The 21,160-nt window shown below is 43.7% G+C and overlaps 1 protein-coding gene across 4 annotated transcripts in view; it reads left to right on the top strand.

The window, feature by feature from the left end:
- The window catches only part of SLC35F2 (solute carrier family 35 member F2), an 82,787-nt gene that overhangs the window by 57,963 nt on the left and 3,664 nt on the right, over positions 1-21,160 (top strand). The window contains exon 8 of one of the 4 annotated variants that reach the window (XM_031016441.3): positions 9,225-11,027. The exons of the other annotated variants lie outside the window; for them this stretch is intronic. Within the exon in view, the coding sequence (XP_030872301.2) occupies positions 9,225-9,410 (186 nt within the window). The 3' untranslated portion in view covers positions 9,411-11,027. Of the gene's footprint in view, positions 1-9,224; positions 11,028-21,160 lie in introns of those variants that run through there. 4 annotated transcript variants of the gene reach the window in all.

Here is a 21,160-nt window from a genome sequence, read left to right as displayed (position 1 = left end):
CCTGGCTAATTTTTGTATTTTTGTAGAGACGGGGTTTCACTATGTTGGCCAGGCTGGTCTTGAACTCCTGACCTCAGATGATCTGCCTGCCTCAGCCTCCCAAAGTGCTGGGATTATAGGTGTGAGCCACCATGCCTGGCGGAGCCATTTATTTTAGACATGGAGAAACAAAGGCCCAGGGAGGTGATGTGTAGCTCAGTGACTTACCCTTAGTCAGCAGCTGGTTAATGGTAAAGCCAATATTAAGTCTTAGTTGTCAGTCTTCTATCAGTCCAGGCTTCTTGCCACTGCACCTTCCACCTTAATTTCATTATTAAGATAAGAGTCTCAAGCTTATGATTGCATCATGTTAAAGTCTCATAATCAGACAGAACCAAGTATATGGATTTTTTTTTCCAACTTCACAGCTAATTTGAAAATTCCTAGGGCAGCAGTTTAGCAGTTCTCATCTATTTTTTTTTTTTTCTTAGATCCAGGGCTTGCTGATCACTCTTTTTAAAATTTTAAGCCCCTTTTAAATGCTTAAAAATTGGGAACCCCAGTCATTTATACCTATTATTTACCATATTATAACTGAAAACTGAGAAATTAAAAAATACTTATTAACTCATTAAGAAAATAATAAATTCATCATGTTATCATTTTTATGAAAAAATGTATTTTTCAAAATAAAAAAATAGAAGAATTTCATTGATTTATATTTAAAAAATCTCTTTACTCTGTGGCTTACTAGAAAAAACACCTGGATTCTCACATCTGCTTCTTCCTTCTGCCTTGTGATATCACATATCATGTAGCTTCTAGAACATTTCGTTGTGCACTTGCAAGACGATGAAAGCGAAATGGGCAAATAGCATTTTAGTATTATAGTAATGACAGTTTTGAGGGCCAGGTGCAGTGGCTTATGCTTGTAATCCCAGCACTTTGGGAAGCTGAGGAGGGTGGATCACCTGAAGTCAAGGGTTCGAGACCAGCCATGGCCAACATGGGGAAACCCCCTCTCCACTAAAAATACAAAAATTAGCAGGGTGTGGTGGCACATGCCTGTAATCCCAGCTACTCGGGAAGCTGAGGCAGGAGAATCGCTTGAACCTGAGAGGCAGAGGTTGTAGTGAGCCAAGATTGCGCCATTGCATTTCAGCCTGGGTAACGAGCAATTCCGTCTCAAAAAAAAAAAAAAAAAAAAAAGGTAATAATAGCTTTCACTGTATAGATTCCTCCCCAGGGTTTTAGGTCCCCTCAAGGATTTTGGATTATACTTTGAGAAGCCCTGCTTTAGAAATACCTCTTTTCAGCCTGGACAACATGGTAAAACCCCATCTCTACAAAAAAATACAAATATAATGAGCCAGATATGGTAATGTGCACCTGTAGTCCCAGCCACTCCAGAGAGAGGCTGAAGTGGGAGGATCACTTGGGCCCAGGGAGGTCGAGGCTGCAGTGAGCCATGATCTGATCACACCACTGCACTCCAGCCTGGCTGACAGAGCGAGACCTGTCTTTTCTCAGTGTGCCTTCAGTAAAGGATTGTTGACCTGCTTCCTATTTTCCTGACAGTCATTTGAGCAGATAGTTAGGATGCTGGCTGTTACCTGATAATTTTAGTTTCAGTAGAGGTTATCAACTATATTTCTTCATCCTTGTAAAATTTTGTATCCAGACAAATCCTTATTTATGCTATTCCCAGAAGTCGGCCATGAACTCACAACACTTAGCTGAATTATTGATACATTAAGCTCAGTGGATTCTCAGAAATTTCTGCTTAAGGAGTGTAAACCTTTTGGTTTGCAAGGTTACATGTGAAGGAACCAGCTGTTATCTTTGCAGACTTGCTGGTTAAGGTATTCCTGAACTAAGACTGAAGGAGTATTTATAGCTTACTGGTAACATCATTAAAAAAAAGCCAGGCCGGGCGCAGTGGCTCATACCTGTAATCCCAGGACCTTGGGAGGCCGAGGCGGGCGGATCACGAGGTCAGGAGTTCGAGACCATCCTGGCTAACACGGTGAAACCCTGTCTCTACTAAAAATACAAAAAATTAGCCGGGCGTGGTGGCATACGCCTGTAATCCCAGCTGCTCAGGAGGCTGAGGCAGGAGAATGGCGTGAACCTGGGAGGCAGAGCTTGCAATAAGCCGAGATCACGCCACTGCACTCCAGCCTGGGCAACAGAGCAAGACTCTGTCTCAAAAAAAAAAAAAAACAAAACAAAACAAAAAAACAAAAACAAACAAACAAAAAGCCAAAGTGTGCTGGGCACAGGGGCTCACGCCTGCACTTTGGGAGGCCAAGGCAGGCAGATCACGAGGTCAAGAGATCGAGACCATCCTGGCCAACATGGTGAAACCCCGTCTCTACAAATACAAAAATTAGCTCGGAGTGGTGGCACGCATCTGTAGTCCCAGCAGGAGAATTACTTGAACCCAGGAGGTGGAGGTTGCAGTGAGCCGAGATCATGCCATTGCACTCCTGTCCCTGGGCGACAGGGCGAGACTCCGTCTAAACAAACAAAAGTAAAATAAATAAATAAAGTCAAAGTGAATCAGAGAAGTCATCCTGATGGGTGCAGATTTTTTTCTGAGAGCCAAATTGTCATAGACTACAATGTCAGCCTTAAGTTTTTCTGTGATGCCGTGGCTGCATTTCATCTGGCCACCACTAGGGGTGCTGGTGTTTCTATATAGCAGTTGCAGGCTAGTTGGTGGCTGGCTGTAGCTTCAACTGCTTTCAACTTTAAAATGAAAAATCCCTTTCTTATGTCATTTTTTGGCCACATAACTTTAAACTACTATTCTCAGAATCGGAGCAAGCAGTTGATAAATTCCTTTCCAGTTATTTTGTGTTCCTTTGTCCCTGAATGTCTAATAGTACATTCTTAGGTTTTTACTATTTTTGGTCAAATGTTGTTTCAAGACTTACAGAGCAAAGAGCAGGTCTTCTGAAATCTTCAGAATAAATTACAGAGGTAGAAAAAACTCAGAGCATAATGAAGACACCTAGCACTTTAGAAGTAGTTTGTTTTGTTTGCGACAGAGTCTCGCTCTGTCACCCAGGCTGGAGTGCAGTGGTGTGATCTCAGCTCTCTGCAACCCCTGCATTCTGGGTTCAAGCGATTCTTGTGCTTCAGCCTCCTGAGTAGCTGGGATTACAGGCACCTGCCACCAAACCCGGCTAATTTGTGTATTTTTAGTAGAGACGGGGCTTTCACCATGTTGGCCAGGCTGGTCTCGCACTCCTGACCTCAGGTGATCCGCTTGCCTCTGCCTCCCAAAGTGCTGGGACCACAGGGCATGAGCCACTGAGCCTGGCCAAGAAGTAGTTTTTAAAGGCAAATTGTAAGCTTGATACACTACCAGTTTTAAAAACTGTGTCTAAAATAACTTCGGCTCTAATTTTTTGAAGCAGACAGTTGAAAAAGAGGCTCAGAATTTTTTATGCTCATCTGTGTCCCTTAAGCACTCTGCCTCTCATTGATCTTGAGTGAATATTTGCTGAATAAAGTAATCGCAAGAAACTTCCTGTATAGATCCAGAAACAAAGAATTTTACAAGACAAAGAAGTAAGCGCCTCTAATTCAGGAGACTTAATCTCTTTATTAGTCTCTCCATCCTAATGAAAGTGACTCCGTTTAATCACCTGCCTTCTTAAGAGAGACATGATAGTTTTTCTTCTGAACATTTAAAAGCCACCAAACCAAATATAACAGGTTTTGAACAAGTTATATAGGTGTTTTCACAGGTAACAGTAAACATTTTATGGGACAGCAAGATTACCTTTCAAAATACCAACTTAAGGCTGGGCGCAAGTGACTCACACCTGTAATCCCAGCACTTTGGGAGACCGAGGTGGGTGGGTCACTTTAGTTCAGGAGTTTGAGACAAGCCCGGCCAACATGGTGAAACCCCATCTCTATTAAAAAAATACAAAAACTAGCTGGGCATGACGGCGGGCACCTGTAATCCCAGTTACTTGGGAGGCCGAGGCACAAGAATTACTTGAGCCCAGGAGGTAGAGGTTGCACTGAGCTGAGACTGCACCACTGCACTCCAGCCTGGGTGATAGAGCAAGACTCTGTCTCAAAAAATAAGTAAATAAAAATAACAAAAAAATAAATAAAAAATACCAACTTTAAAAGTTTAGAGTACTCCAAACAGCTCTAACTTCCCCTAATATTCTCTGAATCAATTTTTTTCAACATTTATTAAACACCAGCTATGTGTTGGGCCCTGTGCTATGTATTAGATCCAAGAATGAAAGTCAGTGGTAGGAAATTATAGTTGTCTGCTTAGCTTGACATTATTATTGGTTTTGCATTATTATTTAATCCAGGAAGCATTTTCCTGTCTTGGGGAGGGCTGTGGCTATTACATTCCTTAAGGAATTCTTAAGGTTTAACGTTAAGAAATAATTGAGCATCTATAACAAGTTAGCACATTAAAGCTGTTGGTGACCCAAGGAGCCCACAGCTGGATGTGACCAGCAATCTACTTAATACTCATTTCAAAAAATTACTTAGTTTTTTCTTTTACCTTTGGGAGTGTATCTTGTTTTTTAATTTTTAATTTTCTTTTTAGCGATAGGGTCTCACTATGTTGCCCAGGTTGGCCTCAAACTCCTGGGCTCAAGTGATCCTCCCAGCTTAGCCTCCTGAGTAGCTGGGACTGCAGGTGCCTACCACTGTGCCAAGCTAGCTTGCTTTCTTTTTCTTCTCTCTCTGTCTCACTCCTTCCACCCCCTCCTTCCTTCTCATCTTCTTTCTCTTCCTTTTCCCTCCTTCCCTAGCCCATTCTGTTTTCTTACTGTTTTTCGCTGTCATCTCCTTATTTGAACTTTTTATTGGGCATAATATGAAACTTAAGCTAATTTAAAACTATTTATTGGTGTGAATAAAATAGAATGCCCCATTCTATTTTACAAGTCAGAGTATTTGAGACGTCCATCACCTCGAGTATTTATCATTTCAACTGTAGTCAACCTACTCTGCTGTCAAACATTAGAACTTATTCCTTCTATCTAACTAAATGTTTGTACCCATTAAACAACGTCCCTTAGGCTGGGCATGGTGGCTCACGCCTGTAATCCCACCACTTTGGGAGGCCAAGACACACAGATTGCTTGAGCTCAAGAGTTCGAGACCAGCCTGGGCAACATGGCACAACCCTGTCTCTACAAAAAAAAAATACAAAAATTATATGGGTATGTTGGTGCACACCTGTAGTCCCAGCTAATTGGGAGGCTGAGATGGGAGGATTGCTTGAGCCTGGGAGGCACAGGTTGTAGTGAGCTGAAATTGAGCTACTGCACTCCAGCCTGGGTGACAGAGCCAGACCCTGTCTCAAAACAACCACCACTACAAAAACCTAACCTCTCTTTATCTCCCACCCCCAAACCACACATCCTCCACAGTCTCTGATATCTGTCATTCTATGCTCTACCTCCACAAGATTGACTTTTTAAGCTCCCACATATGAGTGAAACATGCACTATTTGTCTTTCTGTGTCCTAGCTTATTTCATTTAACATAATGACCTCTAGTTCCATCCATGTTGCTGCAAATAGGATTTCATTTTTTTTGTGGCTGAATAGTATCCCATTGTGTTTATATATCATATTTTCGTTATTCATTTGTCCACTGACGGACAGTTAGGTTGATTCCATATCTTTGCTATTGTGAATAGTGCTGCAATAAACAGATGAGTGCAGGTATCTCCCTTTGATATACTGATTTCTTTTCCTTTGGATAAATACCCAGTAGTGGGATTGCTGGATTGTATAGTAGTTCTATTTTTAGTTTTTTGAGAATCTCCGTACTGTTTTCCATAGTGGCTCTACTATACTAATTTACATTCCCACCAGCAGTGTTTAATAAGAGTTCCCTTTTCTTTTTCTTTTTGTTTTTTCTTTTCTTGAGATGGAGTTTTTGCTCTGTTGCCCAGGCTGGAGTGCAGTGGTCACTGCAACCTCCGCCTCCTGGGTTCAAGTGATTCTCCTGCCTCAGCCTCACGAGTAGCTGGATAGGTGCCACCACCACACCCAGCTAGTTTTTGTATTTTTAGTAGAGACGAGGTTTCACCATCTTGGCCAGGCTGGTCTCGAACTCTTGACCTCAGGTGATCCACCCGCCTCAGCCTCCCAAAGTGCTAAGATTACAGGCATGGGCCACCGCCCCTGGCCTAAGAGTTCCTTTTCTATACATCCTTGCCAGCATGTTATTTTTTGACTTTTTAATAATAGCCATTCTAACTGAGGTAAGATGATATCTTATTGTGGCTTTGATTTGCACTTTCCTGATGATTAGTGATGTTGAACATTTTTTCATATACCTGTTGGCCATTTATGTCTTCTTTTGGTGAATGTTTATTCATGTCCTTCGCCCACTTTTTAATAGGATTATTTGTTTTTCACTCTTTAGTCATTTGAGTTACTTGTATACTCTGGTTATTAGTCCCTTGTTGGATTAATAGTTTGCAGATATTTTCTGCCATTCAGGAGGTTATCTTTTCACTCTGTTGATTGTCTTCTTTGCTGTGCAGAAACTTTTTAGTTTAATATAGTCCCATTTGTCTATTTTTGTTTTTGTTACCTGTGCTTTTGAGATATTAGCCATAAAATCTTTGTCTAGACCAATGTCCTAAAGTGTTTCCCCTGTGTTTTCTTCTAGTAGCTTTATAGTTTTGGGTCTTATATTTAAGTCTTTAATCCCACCTTGAGTTGATTTTTTTATATGGTGAGAGATAGGAGTTCATTTTCATTTTATACTAATACCATGCTGTTTTGGTTGCCCAGCATTGCTTTGACTATTTGGGCCCTTTTGTGGTTCCATATGAATTTTAGGATTGTGTTTTCTGTTTATGTGAGAAATAACATTGATATTTTGATAGGGATTGCATTGAATTTATAGATTGCTTTGGGCAGTATGCTCATTTTAATGAGATTAATTCTTCCAGTCCATAAGCATGGGTGTTTCCATTTGTGTCATCTTCAATTTCTTTCATCAGGGTTTTCTAGCTTTCCTTATAGAGGTCTTTCACCTCCTTGGTTAAATTTAGTCCTATTTTATTTTGTGTAGCTGTTGTAAATGGGATTGCCTTCTTGGTTTCTATCTCAGCTAGTTCATTATTAGTGTATAGAAAGGCTACTGATTTTTATATGTTGATTTTGTATCCTACAACTTTACCTAATTTATTGATCAGATCTAAGAGCTATTTTGTGGCATCTTTAGGTTTTTCTGGATATAAGATCATGTCATCTACAGAGAGGGATAATTTAACTTCTTCTTTTCTAATTTGGATGCCTCTTATTTCTTTTTCTTGCCTAATTGCTCTGGCTAGGACTTCCAGTACTATGTTGAATAGGAGTGGTGAAAGTGGGCATCCTTGTTTTTTTCCAGTTCTTAAAAGTAAGGCTTTTATATTTTCCCCATTCAGTATGATGTTAGCTACTCCATTCCTAATTTTAAAATCAGGTTAGCAGGATTAATCATAAGTTGAGTTTGCTTTTCCAGTTGAAAGGAAAAATAAGGCCCTGGGTATTTGATTACACATTAATTACAGTACATAGTTTCTCTAATTTTTAGTACACCATTCTTGGTCAGTCTTTAGCCACTCTCTTTCTGTGCTTTATCATGCTGCTAAACATACATACTGATGGCCAGGCGCGGTAGCTCACGCCTGTAATCCCAGCACTTCGGGAGGCCAAGGCGAGCGGATCACAAGGTCTGGTGTTCGAGACCAGCGTGACCAACATGGTGAAACCCCATCTCTACCAAATATACAAAAATTAGCCAGCCATGGTGGTGCATGCTTGTAGTCCCAGCTACTCGGGAGGCTGAGGCAGAAGAATCGCTTGAACCCGGGAGGCAGAAGTTGCAGTGAGCCAAGATTGCGCCATTGCACTCCAGCCTGGGAGACAGAGCGAAACTCTGTCTAAAAAAAAAAGAAAAGAAAAAAATACAGACTGATTTCTTTAATACTTCAATTTTTGTATGGATTTTCAACTCAAGAGGAAATATACAAAATTCTTAAGAGAATTTATTTAGACTTTTGGGGTATATCATTTTTCCATGTATATACCCAATGAATTAGTGTTCTTTCCTCATTGCATTTTGCTCTGGGTGGTGGTTTTCAGTCTTAGGAAGGGGAAAGTTGGGGAAGGTCACCAAAAACTCCATCCATACTTTTAAAATTTCTGTCAGAATGGGCTCCTGCTCTTTTTGGTCCTTCTGGGAACAGAGAATGTATGAGATGCCTCTCACAGGGCTCTGTTCCCTATGATTGTCCTCACCGGACCTTACACCCAGTCACCTCTTTGGGCTTTGGACTCTTCTAGTATCTTAGGCTCTTTCTAGCTCTACAATTCTGAATCTGCTCAGTCCACCATAAATTTTACTATGTAATACTTGCCCACAGAGACAAGATCATGTATTAAATTTTAGCAAAATGAATTTCATTGAATAGCACACATTGAGAGGCTGTTGAGCAGATGCCACTTCTGTACTTTCACATTTCATCATAGTCTTACGTTCCTCTGCTTCATACCAATATTGTAAGCAGTGTCTAGGGTCTGAATGGGGCTCTCTGTGGTATCCATGATGACCTTTTATTTTCTCCACTAAGTGGGACTATATGCAGAGTGGGGTGTAGCTGGATTATGACAGAGAAAAGCAAAGGTCCATTTCTCCTAAAGATCCAAGGATCCGGGTGGCTTATGTGCCGGGTGCTGTTGGCAGAGTCCCATCATTCACCAGCATACATGGGAAGGTTTTGTGCATTAGCATCTCCTTAGGTAACTTTCAGAAAAAAGATCATGAGGCCAGGCATGGCGGCTCACGCCTGTAATCCCCCACACTTTGGGAGCCTGAGGCAGGCGGATTGCTTGAGCTCAGGTGTTCGAGACCAGCCTGGGCAACATGGAAAAACCCCGTCTCTACAGAAAACACAAAAATTGGCCGGGTGTGGTGGTGAATGCCTGTGGTGTCAGCTACTCTGGAAGTTGAGGCGGGAGGATCACTGGAGCCTGGGAGGTGGAGGTTGCAGTGAGCCGAGATTGTGCCACTGCACTCCAGCCTGGGCCGCAGAGCGAGACCCTGTCTTAAAAAAAAAAAAAAAAAAAAGAAAGGAAATAAAAAGATTATGAGAGGGTAATCCTCAAAGCACAGTTGGCAAAAGCCGGCAGCAAAGATGTGTATGTGAGGGGCACAATTCACTGCCTGTTCTTCCCTTCTAGTTTTCAGGACTCTACATCCTGTCCTTCACTGTCATCATGGTGGGGTTTATCCTGTACTGCTCCACCCCTACTCGCACGGCCGAGCCAACTGAAAGCAGTGTGCCTCCAGTCACCAGCATTGGGATTGACAACCTGGGGCTGAAGCTGGAGGAGAACCTCCAGGAGACCCACTCTGCTGTCTTGTAGCTGGAGAAGATGGCGCACCCATCCCCCACCAGGATAAAGCAGAGCCTGCTGCCTGCTGAGGGGACACTTGGGGAAATAGCAGACTCAGAATGGACACTCTACAACCCTGGGTTGGATCCAGTGGTTAGGTTTTAGAAAGGAACACTGAACAAAGTTCAAAAGTAGAAATACCAAAATAGAGCAGAAACCAAGCTAAGAGTGTGTTTCTGTGTTTGAGGACCAATATCTGTTCGTGTTGAGGAGATGAGGTGCAGAATCCACACTGGGGTCTTAGAGGCACCAGTGGGAAAGCAGGACTGGGGAGAGATCCAGGACTGAGCCAGCCTCAGGCCAGGGTGGGAAAGCAGGCTGTCCAGGCTGGGCTTGGTGGTCAGGAACAGGGGCAGCTCACGGTGGCTCTGGAGTACATTTCCTCTGTCAGATGCTTCAAGGTTTTTTTTTTTTTTTTGCTGAGGCAGTTATTGTCCACAGGCCTTTGGGTACAGATGAGGCCTTGGGGCTGACTGCATGTGGCAGAAAACGGGTGGGTCAGCTCTTGAAAAGTCCTGAGATATAAGTGTGAGTACTATACAAGCATTAAACTGGAGTGCAGTAAACCTAGGAACCTTCCCACAATTGTTTTTTTGTTTGTTTGAGATGCAGAGTCTAGAGTGCAGTGGTGCAAGCTCAGCTCACTGTAACCTCTGCCTCCTGGGTTCAAGTGTTAGTAGCTGGGATTACAAAAGCATGTGGCCCCACGCCCAGCTAAGTTTTGTAATTTTAGTAGACATGGGGTTTCACCATGTTGCCCAGGCTGGTCTTGACCTCCTGACCTCAAGTGATCTGCCTGCCCCGACCTCCCAAAGTGCTGGGATTACAGGCTTGAGCCACCGTGCCAGGCCTGTTTTGTTTGTTTTTGTAGAGAGATGTGGTTTCGCCATGTTGCCCAGGCTAATCTCAAATTCCTGAGCTAAAGCCATCTGCCCACCTCGGCCTCTGAAAGTGCTAGGATTACAGATGTGAACCACTGTGCCTGGCCTGTTTGTTTGTTTGTTTAAAACATTTCTCCATCACTCATTCCAGGTCCTAGAGCAAACTCTCTCTGCTCTCGGAGCCTGTGACACTGGCTATGTGCTCCACAGTTTCAGTCCCAGGTCATACTCTCCAACAGTTTTCAAAGCTCCATATATATGTAGATGCCATCCTTTCTAAAAACTTCTCACGACCTCCTGGAATATTCCTATTGATCTCATTTTATTTAGCATCAGCTCAAGAAACTAAGTCTTAGTGCACATTATCACAACAAAGAAAAAGCTTTGTTTTTATAACTGGTAAAAACAAGAAAAGATTCTCATCAAAATGAAAATATAAAATTAATCATTTCTCACCAAAGAGTATGCCTGAGAGCCTCCAGCTGTTAAAAGACAATACTATTACTACTTCTTATCAAAAATTTGTAATGCCCTGTGATTTTTATGATACTTCTTCAATACAAAGTGTTAATATGTATCATCAGTATAATAACAACCAACAAAATGCCACTTTCAGAAAACTCTGTATGTAAATTTTTTGTAACAATGTAAAAAAGAAATGGGGAGTAAGTGTTCACATCATTAAAAGGCTTTGAATTCATGGAAATACATCAACTGTGTGGTTTCTTTAACCATTTCCCCTTGTGGATTTTCTTTTCCAGTAAAGCCATCCTTCAAAACCCTTGTGGATTTTTTTTTCTTCTTTTTTTTTTGTTTGAGTCTTGTCCTGTCGCCCAGGCTGGAGTGCAATGGTGCCATCTCAGCTCACTGCAACCTCTGCCTCCTGGGTTCAGCAATTCTCCTACCTGGACTACAGGTATGCACTACCATGCCCAGCTAATTTTTGTATTTTTAGTAGACAGGGTATCACCATGTTGGCCAGGCTGGTCTCGAACTGACCTCAAGTGATCCACCCACCTCAGCCTCCCAAAGTGCTGGGATTACAGGCATGAGCCACCACGCCTGGCCTCCTTGTGGATTTTGAATGACTTGACATATTCAATATTTCTTCATATTCAATTTTTCAGAGTCATATCCTCTGTGGGGTGAGACAAGCCTGTCTATTTGGGGACTATGCTGGGATTCAAGGGAATTCAGAGCAAGCTTACCGATCATTTGCAGGAATAAACATTTTCCAATTCTGAATTACCACAATGAGTTTTTTTTACTTTTTTGAGTGAAGTAACCTTTCATTTTCTGCAACCAATTAAAACTGCCTTTTCAATTGATGTTTGGTTTTTGCTCCCTAACATTAACAACTATGAGAGTGGGAAAGGTTATGTTAAAATGTTTGGCTCTTTTAGGAAGACTTTCAGTTGTTTGATTAGCACACTGATGGTTTAGTTTGAAATTTGTGCTATTTTGCTCATTGTTTCATTTTATTTACACCAGCGACAGCCGCAGTCAGAACTGCAGTTGCTGATCCTCCAAGGTTGCTGTTTGGTGAGCAGGATCATTCACAAAGTCTTTGGTTACATATTTGGGTGTTTAGGATACATATACACCAGGATGGACTTTAGAAAAAGGAAGTAGGCCGGGTGCACTAGCTCAAGCCTGTAATCCCAGCACTGTTACGTGCCGGTCTGTTCTTAGAGCTCCCAAGATGGTGGTGGGCCGCTCCCAAGATGGGGCAGGCCACACCCAAGATGGCAGCAAGCCTTTTGTTCTCTGACCTGGGGTTCTTGGCCTCAATGGATTCCAAGGAATGGAACCTTGGGCCATGTGGTGAGTGTTAAGCTCTATTAGAAGCCATGGGTCACGGAAGAGAACCGTGGAACCCAGCAACTAGTGTTCAGTTCGATTAGGACGAACCTGGGCACTTAGTCATGCAGGAACAATGGCGAGACTTTAGCCTGATCAGGAGCAGCAATGGGCGCCTCGCTGGATCAGCAGCACAGTGGACAATCTGCCAGATCCGGAGGGGTGGAAGTCAATGGTGGGTCTGCAACGGCAGCAAACAGCAGTGGTGGACGGCTCGGCTGGAGCCGTAACACACACGGACAAGAAGTGTGTGTAGCTGCAAGATTTAATAGAGTGAAAACAGAGCTCCCATACAATGGGAGGGGACCCAAAGGGGGTTGCCCGATCCGGTTCGAATGGCTGGGTTTATATGCCGATCATTGTCCCCTCCCCATGCTCTCAGGCGATATATGATTTGACTATTTCTGTACTGCCTACTTTTAGCCTAATTTGTATTTTAGTGAGCCCTTTTTACTACCTGACTGGGTGTGAGCTGAGTTACTAGCCCTGTGTTTAAAGGTGGGTGAGGTCACCTTCCCCAGCTAGGCTTAGGAATTCTTAGCCTAGGAAATCCAGCTAGTCCTGTTTCTCAGCACTTTGGGAAACTGAGGCAGGCAGATTACTTGAGGCTACAAGTTGGAGACCAGCTGGGTTAACATGCTGAAACCCTGTCTCTAAAAAACACAAAAATTAGCTGGGTGTGGTGGCATGCACCTGTAATCCCATCTGCTCTGGAGGCCGAAGCTGGAGGATCACTTGAGCCTGGGAGGTCCAGGCCCCAGTGAGCCGAGATCATGCCACTGCACTCCAGCCTGGGCAACAGATCCTGTCTCAAAAAAAAAAAAAAAAAAAAAAAAAAAAAAGAAGAAGAAAAGAAAAAAGAGATAGCATTTTTTGAACCCTAGGAAACCATCCAAATCTCAACTTATCTGTGTTGACTTTTTTTGTTGTTTTTTGAGAGACATAGTCTTGCTGTGTTGCCCAGCCTGGGATGCAGTGTCCTGATCTTGGCTCACTGCAACCTCTGCCTCCCGGGTTCAAATGATTCTCCTGTCTCAGGCTCCCAAGAAGCTGAGACTACAGGGATGCGCCACCACGTCTGGCTAAGTTTTGTATTTTTAGTAGAGATGGGGTTTCACCATATTGGTCAGGCTGGTCTCAAACTCCCGACCTCGTGATCTGCCCACCTCGGCCTCCCAAAGTGCTGGGATTACAGGCATGAGTCACCATGCCCGGCCATCTCTGTTAACTTTTAGAGATATACTTTGTTTATATATTCAAAACATAAAATTAAACATTTTTAGAGAATAATTTTTGATGTATGTATTATACTAGAAAATACACCACAAGTGAAGGTTAATGTTTTAACATAATTGAGTTACTCACTTGAGTCTGAGTGTTCTTAGAGAAACCTGAAGTCACCCCTTATAACTAATATGATTTGTGTCCCTCCTCACTAAACAGATATTGAATGTTTATCGTGTCTAAGTATTTTAAAGGATACAGATGAAGAGATGTGTAGGGCAGAGCATGGGGGAAGGGGCGAGGGGCTTCCATGCTCTCCCTGGGCACACCACTTTCCAGGAACCTTCATGGCTTCAGCTATCCAGAAGCTCCCTGAACTCACTTCTCTTGGATTTGTTTTGTTGAGGGAAGTCTGGCTCTGTCACCCAGGCTGGAGTGCAGTGGCACCATCTCAGCTCACTGCAACCTCCGCCTCCTGGGTTCAAGGAATTCTTGTGCCTCAGCCTCAGGCGTGAGCCACCATGCCCAGCTTTTTTTTTTTTTTTTTTTTTTTTTTTTTTTTTGGTATTTTTGGTTTTCACCATGTTAGCCAGGCTGGTCTCAAACTCCTGCACTCCAGTGAACTGTCCGCCTTGGCCTCCCAAAGTGCTGGGATTATAGGTGTGAGCCACTGCGCCTGGGCCTCTTGTGTTTTTATGGAAGTTTCCTGACTCAGCATTCCTTCCCCCAGGGTATAGGGCGGGACTCACTCTGGGGAGGGTCTGAAGACCCACAATCAGAAAAGCGGGCAAGTCCTGCCTCGGGGCAGGTGAAAGGAGGGCAGGAGAAAATTCTGTTTCCTGAGGCCTAACCCAACATAACAAAAGACTGTAATGGGGCTATGGGAGTTAGGAACCAGGAACTGTATGCAAACTAATATATATCATGACACCATAGGCCACCTCTGGTTTTCAACCATGGATCCCTTACAGCAAAACAAATATACAGAATCTTTAATAATTACTTTAGTCCATCATATTGTGTGACTGTCTCCCAGGCAGAGGCCACTCAAGTTTGCAAGCTTCCTTTTAATCTTGTCAGACTCCAAAAGCAGGAGTGGTCTCGGCAGGCACACTGCTTCGCCCTTTCAGGCATCTGGGATCATCGAGCTAAGACAGTGTCATCTCTTGCTCTGAGTCTCTTTAGAGTCATTAATATGATATTGGATTTTCCTCAATTTATAACGCACTTTTTCATTTATTTATTCTTGGCTATTCCTCCTTTTTTCCATTTGTCATTTAATTTTACCCCAATTTTTCCACTTTTGGAAGGGACATTAGGTTTGGCCACTGTGCTGATTCATGTCGCTGGTAGCAGTACCTGTCTAGCGAGTGCCTCCCCCTCAGTCCACGCCCATTCATAGAAGGAAGGGTCACATAGGTTCTGAACTAAGTGAGCCTTTTTTTTTTTTTTTAAAGACAGAGTCTCGCTCGCTCTGTCACCCAGGCTGGAGTGCAATGGTGTGATCTCAGCTCACTGCAACCTCTGCTTCCCAGGTTCAAGCAATTCTCCTGCCTCAGCCTCCTGAGTAGCTGGGACTACAGGCACACACCACCGTGCCCGGTTAATTTTTGTATTTTTTTTTAGTAGAGACGGGGTTTTATCATGTTGGCCAGGCTGGTCTCGAACTCCTGACCTCAGGTGATCCACCCACCTCAGCCTCCCAAAGTACTGGGATTACAGGCCTGAACCACCGTGCCCAGCCTGTATTTATTCTTAATCCCAATTTTTCCAGATGGGGTGAAGGCACAACCAACCCCTCATCAGGCCCTTAGGAATTCTGACAAAGTTTAAAAACATAGTGACAGTTTCCTGCTTAGAAATAATTCCTGCTTGCAGCACTTGTAGTTACAGCCCTGGTCCTAGGACCACTGCATTAGGTAGTGGAGAGAAAAAAAATTTTTTTTGGCGAGGCGTGGTGGCTCATGCCTGTAATCCCAGCACTTTGGGAGGCCGAGGCAGGTGGATCACGAGGTCAGGAGATCGAGACCATCCTGGCTAACACGGTGAAACCTCGTCTCTACTAATAATACAAAAAAATTAGCCGGGCGTGGTGGCAGGCGCCTGTAGCCCCAGCTACTCGGGAGGCTGAGGCAGGAGAATGGCGTGAACCTGGGAGGCGGAGCTTGCAGTGAGCTGAGATGGCACCACTGTACTCCAGCCTGGGCCACAGAGCAAGACTCCATTTCAAAAAAAGAAAAAATTTTTTTTGAGGTGATTTTGAAACCACCTTTGCAAAATTATAACTGAGACAATGAAAGAACTCTAACCTAACCAACTCTATCTTGCTTCTAACCTCCAAGCTGTCTTTGTTTATTCCTGGGCATAGGCTGAACTAACTTTGGGAGGAACTTAGTTTATAGGCTATAGTTTAAAACAAAGATGAGGCTGGGCATGGTGGCTCACACCTGTAATCCCAGCACTTCGGCAGGCAAAGGCGGGCAGATCAACTGAGGTTGGGATTTCAAGACCAGCCTGGCCAACATGGTGAAATCCTGTCTCTACTAAAATACTAAAATTAGCAGGGCATGGTGGTGGGTGCCTATAATCCCAGCTACTTGGGAGGCTGAGGCAGGAGAATCGCTTGAACCCAAGAGGCAGAGGTTGCAGTGAGCCAAGATCTCACCATTGCACTCCAGCCTGGGTGACAGAATGCGACTTTGTCTCAAAAAATAAAAATAAAACAAAATTGCTAACAGCCCTTTCCCCAGAACAAGCCTCCTTGCCTGGGGACTGGACTACTAACATCGGCCACAAGATAAGAAATTATGGTTTAGAAGTCATGCAGCTGGAGGCTACAAGATTCTGACCCTTTCTAAACTGCTCCTATGATCAGTGCTTGAGATATTTTGCAGACCCTGCACTTGATGGATCAGCTGGCACCACCCAGATTGACTAACTGGCTCATCTGATCTGTGGCCCTCACCCCGGAACAGACTCAGTGCAAGAGGACAGCTTCAATTCCCTATGATTTCATCTCTTACCTAATCAACTAGCACTCACGGCTCACTGGCTTCTCCCCACCCACCAAGTTGTCCTCCCGAATGCTTGGGGAGATTTGAGTAATAATAAAACTCTACTCTCCCACACAGCTGGGTCTGCGTGAATTGCTCTTTCTCTATTGCAATTCTCCTGTTTTGATAAATCAGCTCTGTCTAGGCAACAGGCAAGGTGAACCCACTGGGCGGTTACAATTTGGGGAAGAAATAAAAAATTATAGTCATTATACCAGTGTATCCCTCCCTTGGCAAGAATTGTATAGTCATTACCAACATCCTCCCCAGCCCCCCTTCCCCAGATCAACCAGAAGGAGAAAAAAAAATCTAGTGCGGGAGATTCTAGTTCCACTCATTTTGAGTGTGAGCACACACTTGTGAATGTGTGTAAGCCAGCCGTTCATAATTTTATCTCCCCCACTTTAGGCAACCAATGTTTCAATTGTACATTCTACTTCTCTATTACTCTAAGGATATCTCTCCGTCTACTGTTGGACGTTATGAATTGTGTACAAGTAGTTTCAACTTTCCCAATAATGTAAATAATCAAGGAATTTGAAAACCTTGACTCTCACTTTAATTATCATCTAGCCCAATTCCCTTTTTAAAGATAAATAAGGGAAGGCACAGGAAAGCGATGTGATTTGTCTGAGTTTTATGCCAAACAAAAATGGATTCCTAGTTCATTACTGGATTCCTAGTTCATTACTAATTCTCACTTAGCAGAATGTCAGAAACACTGGAGATGCTTTTAAAAATAGAGATTATCAAGCCCTATCCCAGAACTACTGAGTCAGTCTCCAGGGGTGGAGGCCAGGGATCTCTGAGCACACATTTCCTAAAATATTTTGCTTCATAATAAACCTGGGCTTGGTGTGGTGGCTCACACCTTTAAACCCAGCCCTTTGGGAGGCCAAGGCAGGAGGATCACTTGAGGCCAGGAGGCCAGAAGTTCAAGGTCAGCCTGGGTAACACAGTGATACCTTGTCTGTACAAAAAGGAAGAAAAAAAAATTAGTCAGGCATGGTGGCATGCATCTGTAGTCCCAGCTCTACTCAGGAGGTTGAGATAGGAGGCTCACTTGAGCCCAGACATTTGAGGTTGCAGTGAGCTATGATTGCCACCACTGCACTCCAGCCTAGGTGACAGCAAGACCCTGTGTCAAAAAAATAAATAAAATAAAATTTAAAAATAAACCTCTATCTCTATAGGGATAATGGTGTAATGGTGAAGTAGAGAATCTCAGGTGACAAAAATCTCATCTGTCCATCAAGGTTGATCTCAAATGTAGTCTCTTAGGAACCCTTTCTCAGCCTGGGTCCAACCCGCCTTTAAGCTTCCATAGTCTTTGCTCATATCTTCCTTTTAGCGCTTACCACAGTGCTTGCGGTTTATCCACCTGCCCTTCCTCACCCCAGTTGGAGCTCTTGTAGGTCAACAGTGGCCTTTTTTCCTTTTTTTTTGAGACAGGAGTCTCGCTCTGCACCAGGCTGGAGTGCAGTGGCATGATCTCGGCTTGCTGCAACCTCCGCCTCCCAGGTTCAAGCAATTCTCCTGCCTCAGCCTCCTGGGTAGCTGGGATTACAGGCACCCACCACCACACCTGGCTAATTTTTATATTTTTTAGTAGAGACGGGGTTTCATCATGTTGGCCAGGGTGGTCTTGAACTCCTGACCTCAGTTGATCCGCCCCCCTCAGCCTCCTTAAGTGCTGGGATTATAGGCGTGAGCCACCGTGCCCGGCCCCTTTCTTCATCTTTCTAGCCCATTGGTCAGCTCACCTCTTGGGTTAAATAAACTTTACCTTTTGTCTCAGTACGGAACACTGAAGGGGACGCTGACCTAAAGTAAAGCCTTCTATGCAGACACATGTGGTTAGCAAGTTGTCCTACCCTGCTCTGTTGTCTTTCTTCCTGGGCCTCTTAGTCCTAGTCTTTCCCTTTGCCTGCTCCTCATCTGGAGAGGGGCAGAGGAGTTCCAATCAGGGCATCCCAAGTTAAAAAACAATGTCCCAGAGAAGCAATGGTATGAATGACAGCTATTATATCATAATACTGTGCAAGGCTATGCATCCTGGTTTAAAGAAATTTGTGAGAACTGGGAGTTAACCAGCCTGTATAACACTGCTTCCTTGAAAAATTTTTTTTCAAACATCTGGCTTACATGAGATCTTAAAAATTTTTTTAAAATAATATATTTTAATCAATATATTTAAAATATTATTTCAGTGTGTCACTAGCCACATTTCATGTATCCAATAGCCGCATGTGGCTGGTGACTACCCTGTTGAACAATGAACTCTTAACTTCTTCAAATTAGACTGTTAGAGTAGGTGGGCAGGCAAACATGAACACCAAAGGAGAGGGCTCTCCCTAAGGAACCTTAGGCAACCATCTGGTGATGGTCAGGCACTTTTTAAACTCTCCATCTAAAATAATAACTGGTCACAGCCAGCACCAGGGAAAGGCGGTCTCCCAACAGATAGAAAACACCTGAAGCTGGTTATCAGCAGCTTCCCAATAAGATCTTAGGAGGTGAGTGAGTGTGCTCACCCATGCACACTAAGATGCGTTTAACTGGTATATGACATCCCTCCAGGAAGCCTGGACTGGTAAGGGCAAAAATGCCTCAAATGAGCATGTGCACAACTTCAATAAACACACTGCGCATTCGACCCCTCCCAAGTGCTGGCAGGCACTGTGCACGCGGACAGTCCACCCCAAGGAATAATCAAGGGAGGAGAGACCCAAAACTCCATTTGGATCTCTGAAGTCACCTGCTTGGTCCTCTTCCAAGTGTACTTTACTTTTTTTTACTGCTCTAAAGCTTTTCTCTCTCTTTTTTTTTTTTTTTTTTAAATTTGAGACAGAACCTCACTCTGTCATCCAGGCTGGAGTGAAATGGCATGATGTTGGCTCATTGCAGCCTCTGCCCTCTGGGTTTAAGCAATTCTCCTGCCTCAGCCTTCGGAGTAGCTGGGATTAAAGGCACATACCACAACGCCCAGCTAATTTTTGTGTTTTTTAGTAGAGTTGGGGGGGTCTCACCATGTTGGCCAGGCTAGTCTGGCTAGTCTGGCCTCAAATGATCCGCCTGCCTCGGCCTCCCAAAGTGCTGGGATTACAGGTGTAAGCCACCACGCCTGGCCCCTGCTCTAAAGCTTTTTAATAAACTTTCATTCCTGCTCTAAAACGTGCCTTGGTCTCTCACTCTGCCTTGACTCTTAGACTAATTATTTCCTCTGAGGAGGCAAGAATCGAGTTGCTGCAGACCTATACAGAATCACGGCTGCTCACAAGACTCTCCTAGGAATTGTTGATATAAATTGTCTTATTACAGAGATTGAATCTAAGTTATCACAACATTTAAAATCAGAAATACATTTGATAACAACCATTTTCATAAAGAATCTTTCAGTGAGTATTTTACTATAAAATTCCATTCATGAAGATAAGAAATAATTTATCTAAATGCGTGCTGATCCCTGAGGCTAAAAATCAGGAGCAAGCACAAGCTTTTGAAACACACCTTCTTTAGTTGAAAACCTCTTCTAAGGCCGGGCGCGGTGGCTCACGACTGTAATCCCAGCACTTTGGGAGGCAGAGGCAGGTAGATCACAAGGTCAGGAGTTCGTGACCAGCCTGGCTAATATGGTGAAACCCCGTTTCTACTAAAAATACAAAAAAAAAAAAAAAAAATTAGCCGGGTGTGGTGGCGGGCGCCTGTAGTCTCAGCTACTTGGGAGGCTGAGGCAGGAGAACGGCGTGAACCTGGGAGGCGGAGCTTGCAGTGAGCCGAGATCACGCCACTGCACTCCAGCCTGGGCAACAGAGTGAGACTCCGTCTCAAAAAAAAAAAGAAAGAAAAAAGAAAACCTCCTCTAAATGCTTTTTAAAAGCCTATTAGAACAATATTTATTGATTTTAAAATATTTTTTGTAGACATTAATGCCATTAAAAAAAAAAAACCCTAGCCGGGCACAGTGCCTCACGTCTGTAATCCCAGCACTTTGGGAGGCCGAGGCGGGCGGATCACCTGTGGTCAGGAGTTCGAGACCAGCCTGACCAACATGGAGAAACCCTGCTCTACTAAAAATACAAAATTAGCCGGGCATGGTGGCGCATGCCTGTAATCCCACCTACCTGGGAGGCTGAGGCAGGAGAATCGCTTGAACCTGGGAAGCGGAGGTTGCAGTGAGCCGAGATTGTACCATTGCACTCCAGCCTGGGCAAGAAGAGCAAAATTCCGTCTCAAAAAAGAAAAAGAAACAACAAACAAACAGCACTGCTGGTGGCTGGCACCTGTAATCCCAGCACTTTGGGAGGCTGAGATGGGAGGACTGTTTGAGCCCAACAGTTGGAGACCAGCCTGGGCAACATAGTTGCAACATAGCCGTACCCCACCCCCCATTAAATTAGAAAAAACAAGTATTTAAAAAAAGCCCAAACTCTACTGATGAATAGTATAACAGAGTTGCTACACTCTCCATAGTGTTGTGTAGATGAAGTATACTGTGCAACTGGACTGGGGCAACACTGTAAGAAGAGAGGATTTTGCTGGTGTCACTTTCACTATTTGTGTTTTGAAACAAAGTTGTCTTCAGCCTCTTAAGGAATTGGTATATATTTATGGGTGGACTTTCCAGCAGGTGGCGCTTTAACAATTGTAACAACCTAAAGACCGTTTGCATAAACAATAGTGTTGTCATTTTATAGTGCTT

Source organism: Gorilla gorilla, chromosome 9 (genome assembly GCF_029281585.2).
Source record: "Gorilla gorilla gorilla isolate KB3781 chromosome 9, NHGRI_mGorGor1-v2.1_pri, whole genome shotgun sequence".
Lineage (NCBI taxonomy): Eukaryota > Metazoa > Chordata > Mammalia > Primates > Hominidae > Gorilla > Gorilla gorilla.
The sequence above is the reverse complement of the archived record's forward strand: the minus strand, read 5'-3'. Positions and strand labels throughout refer to the sequence as shown.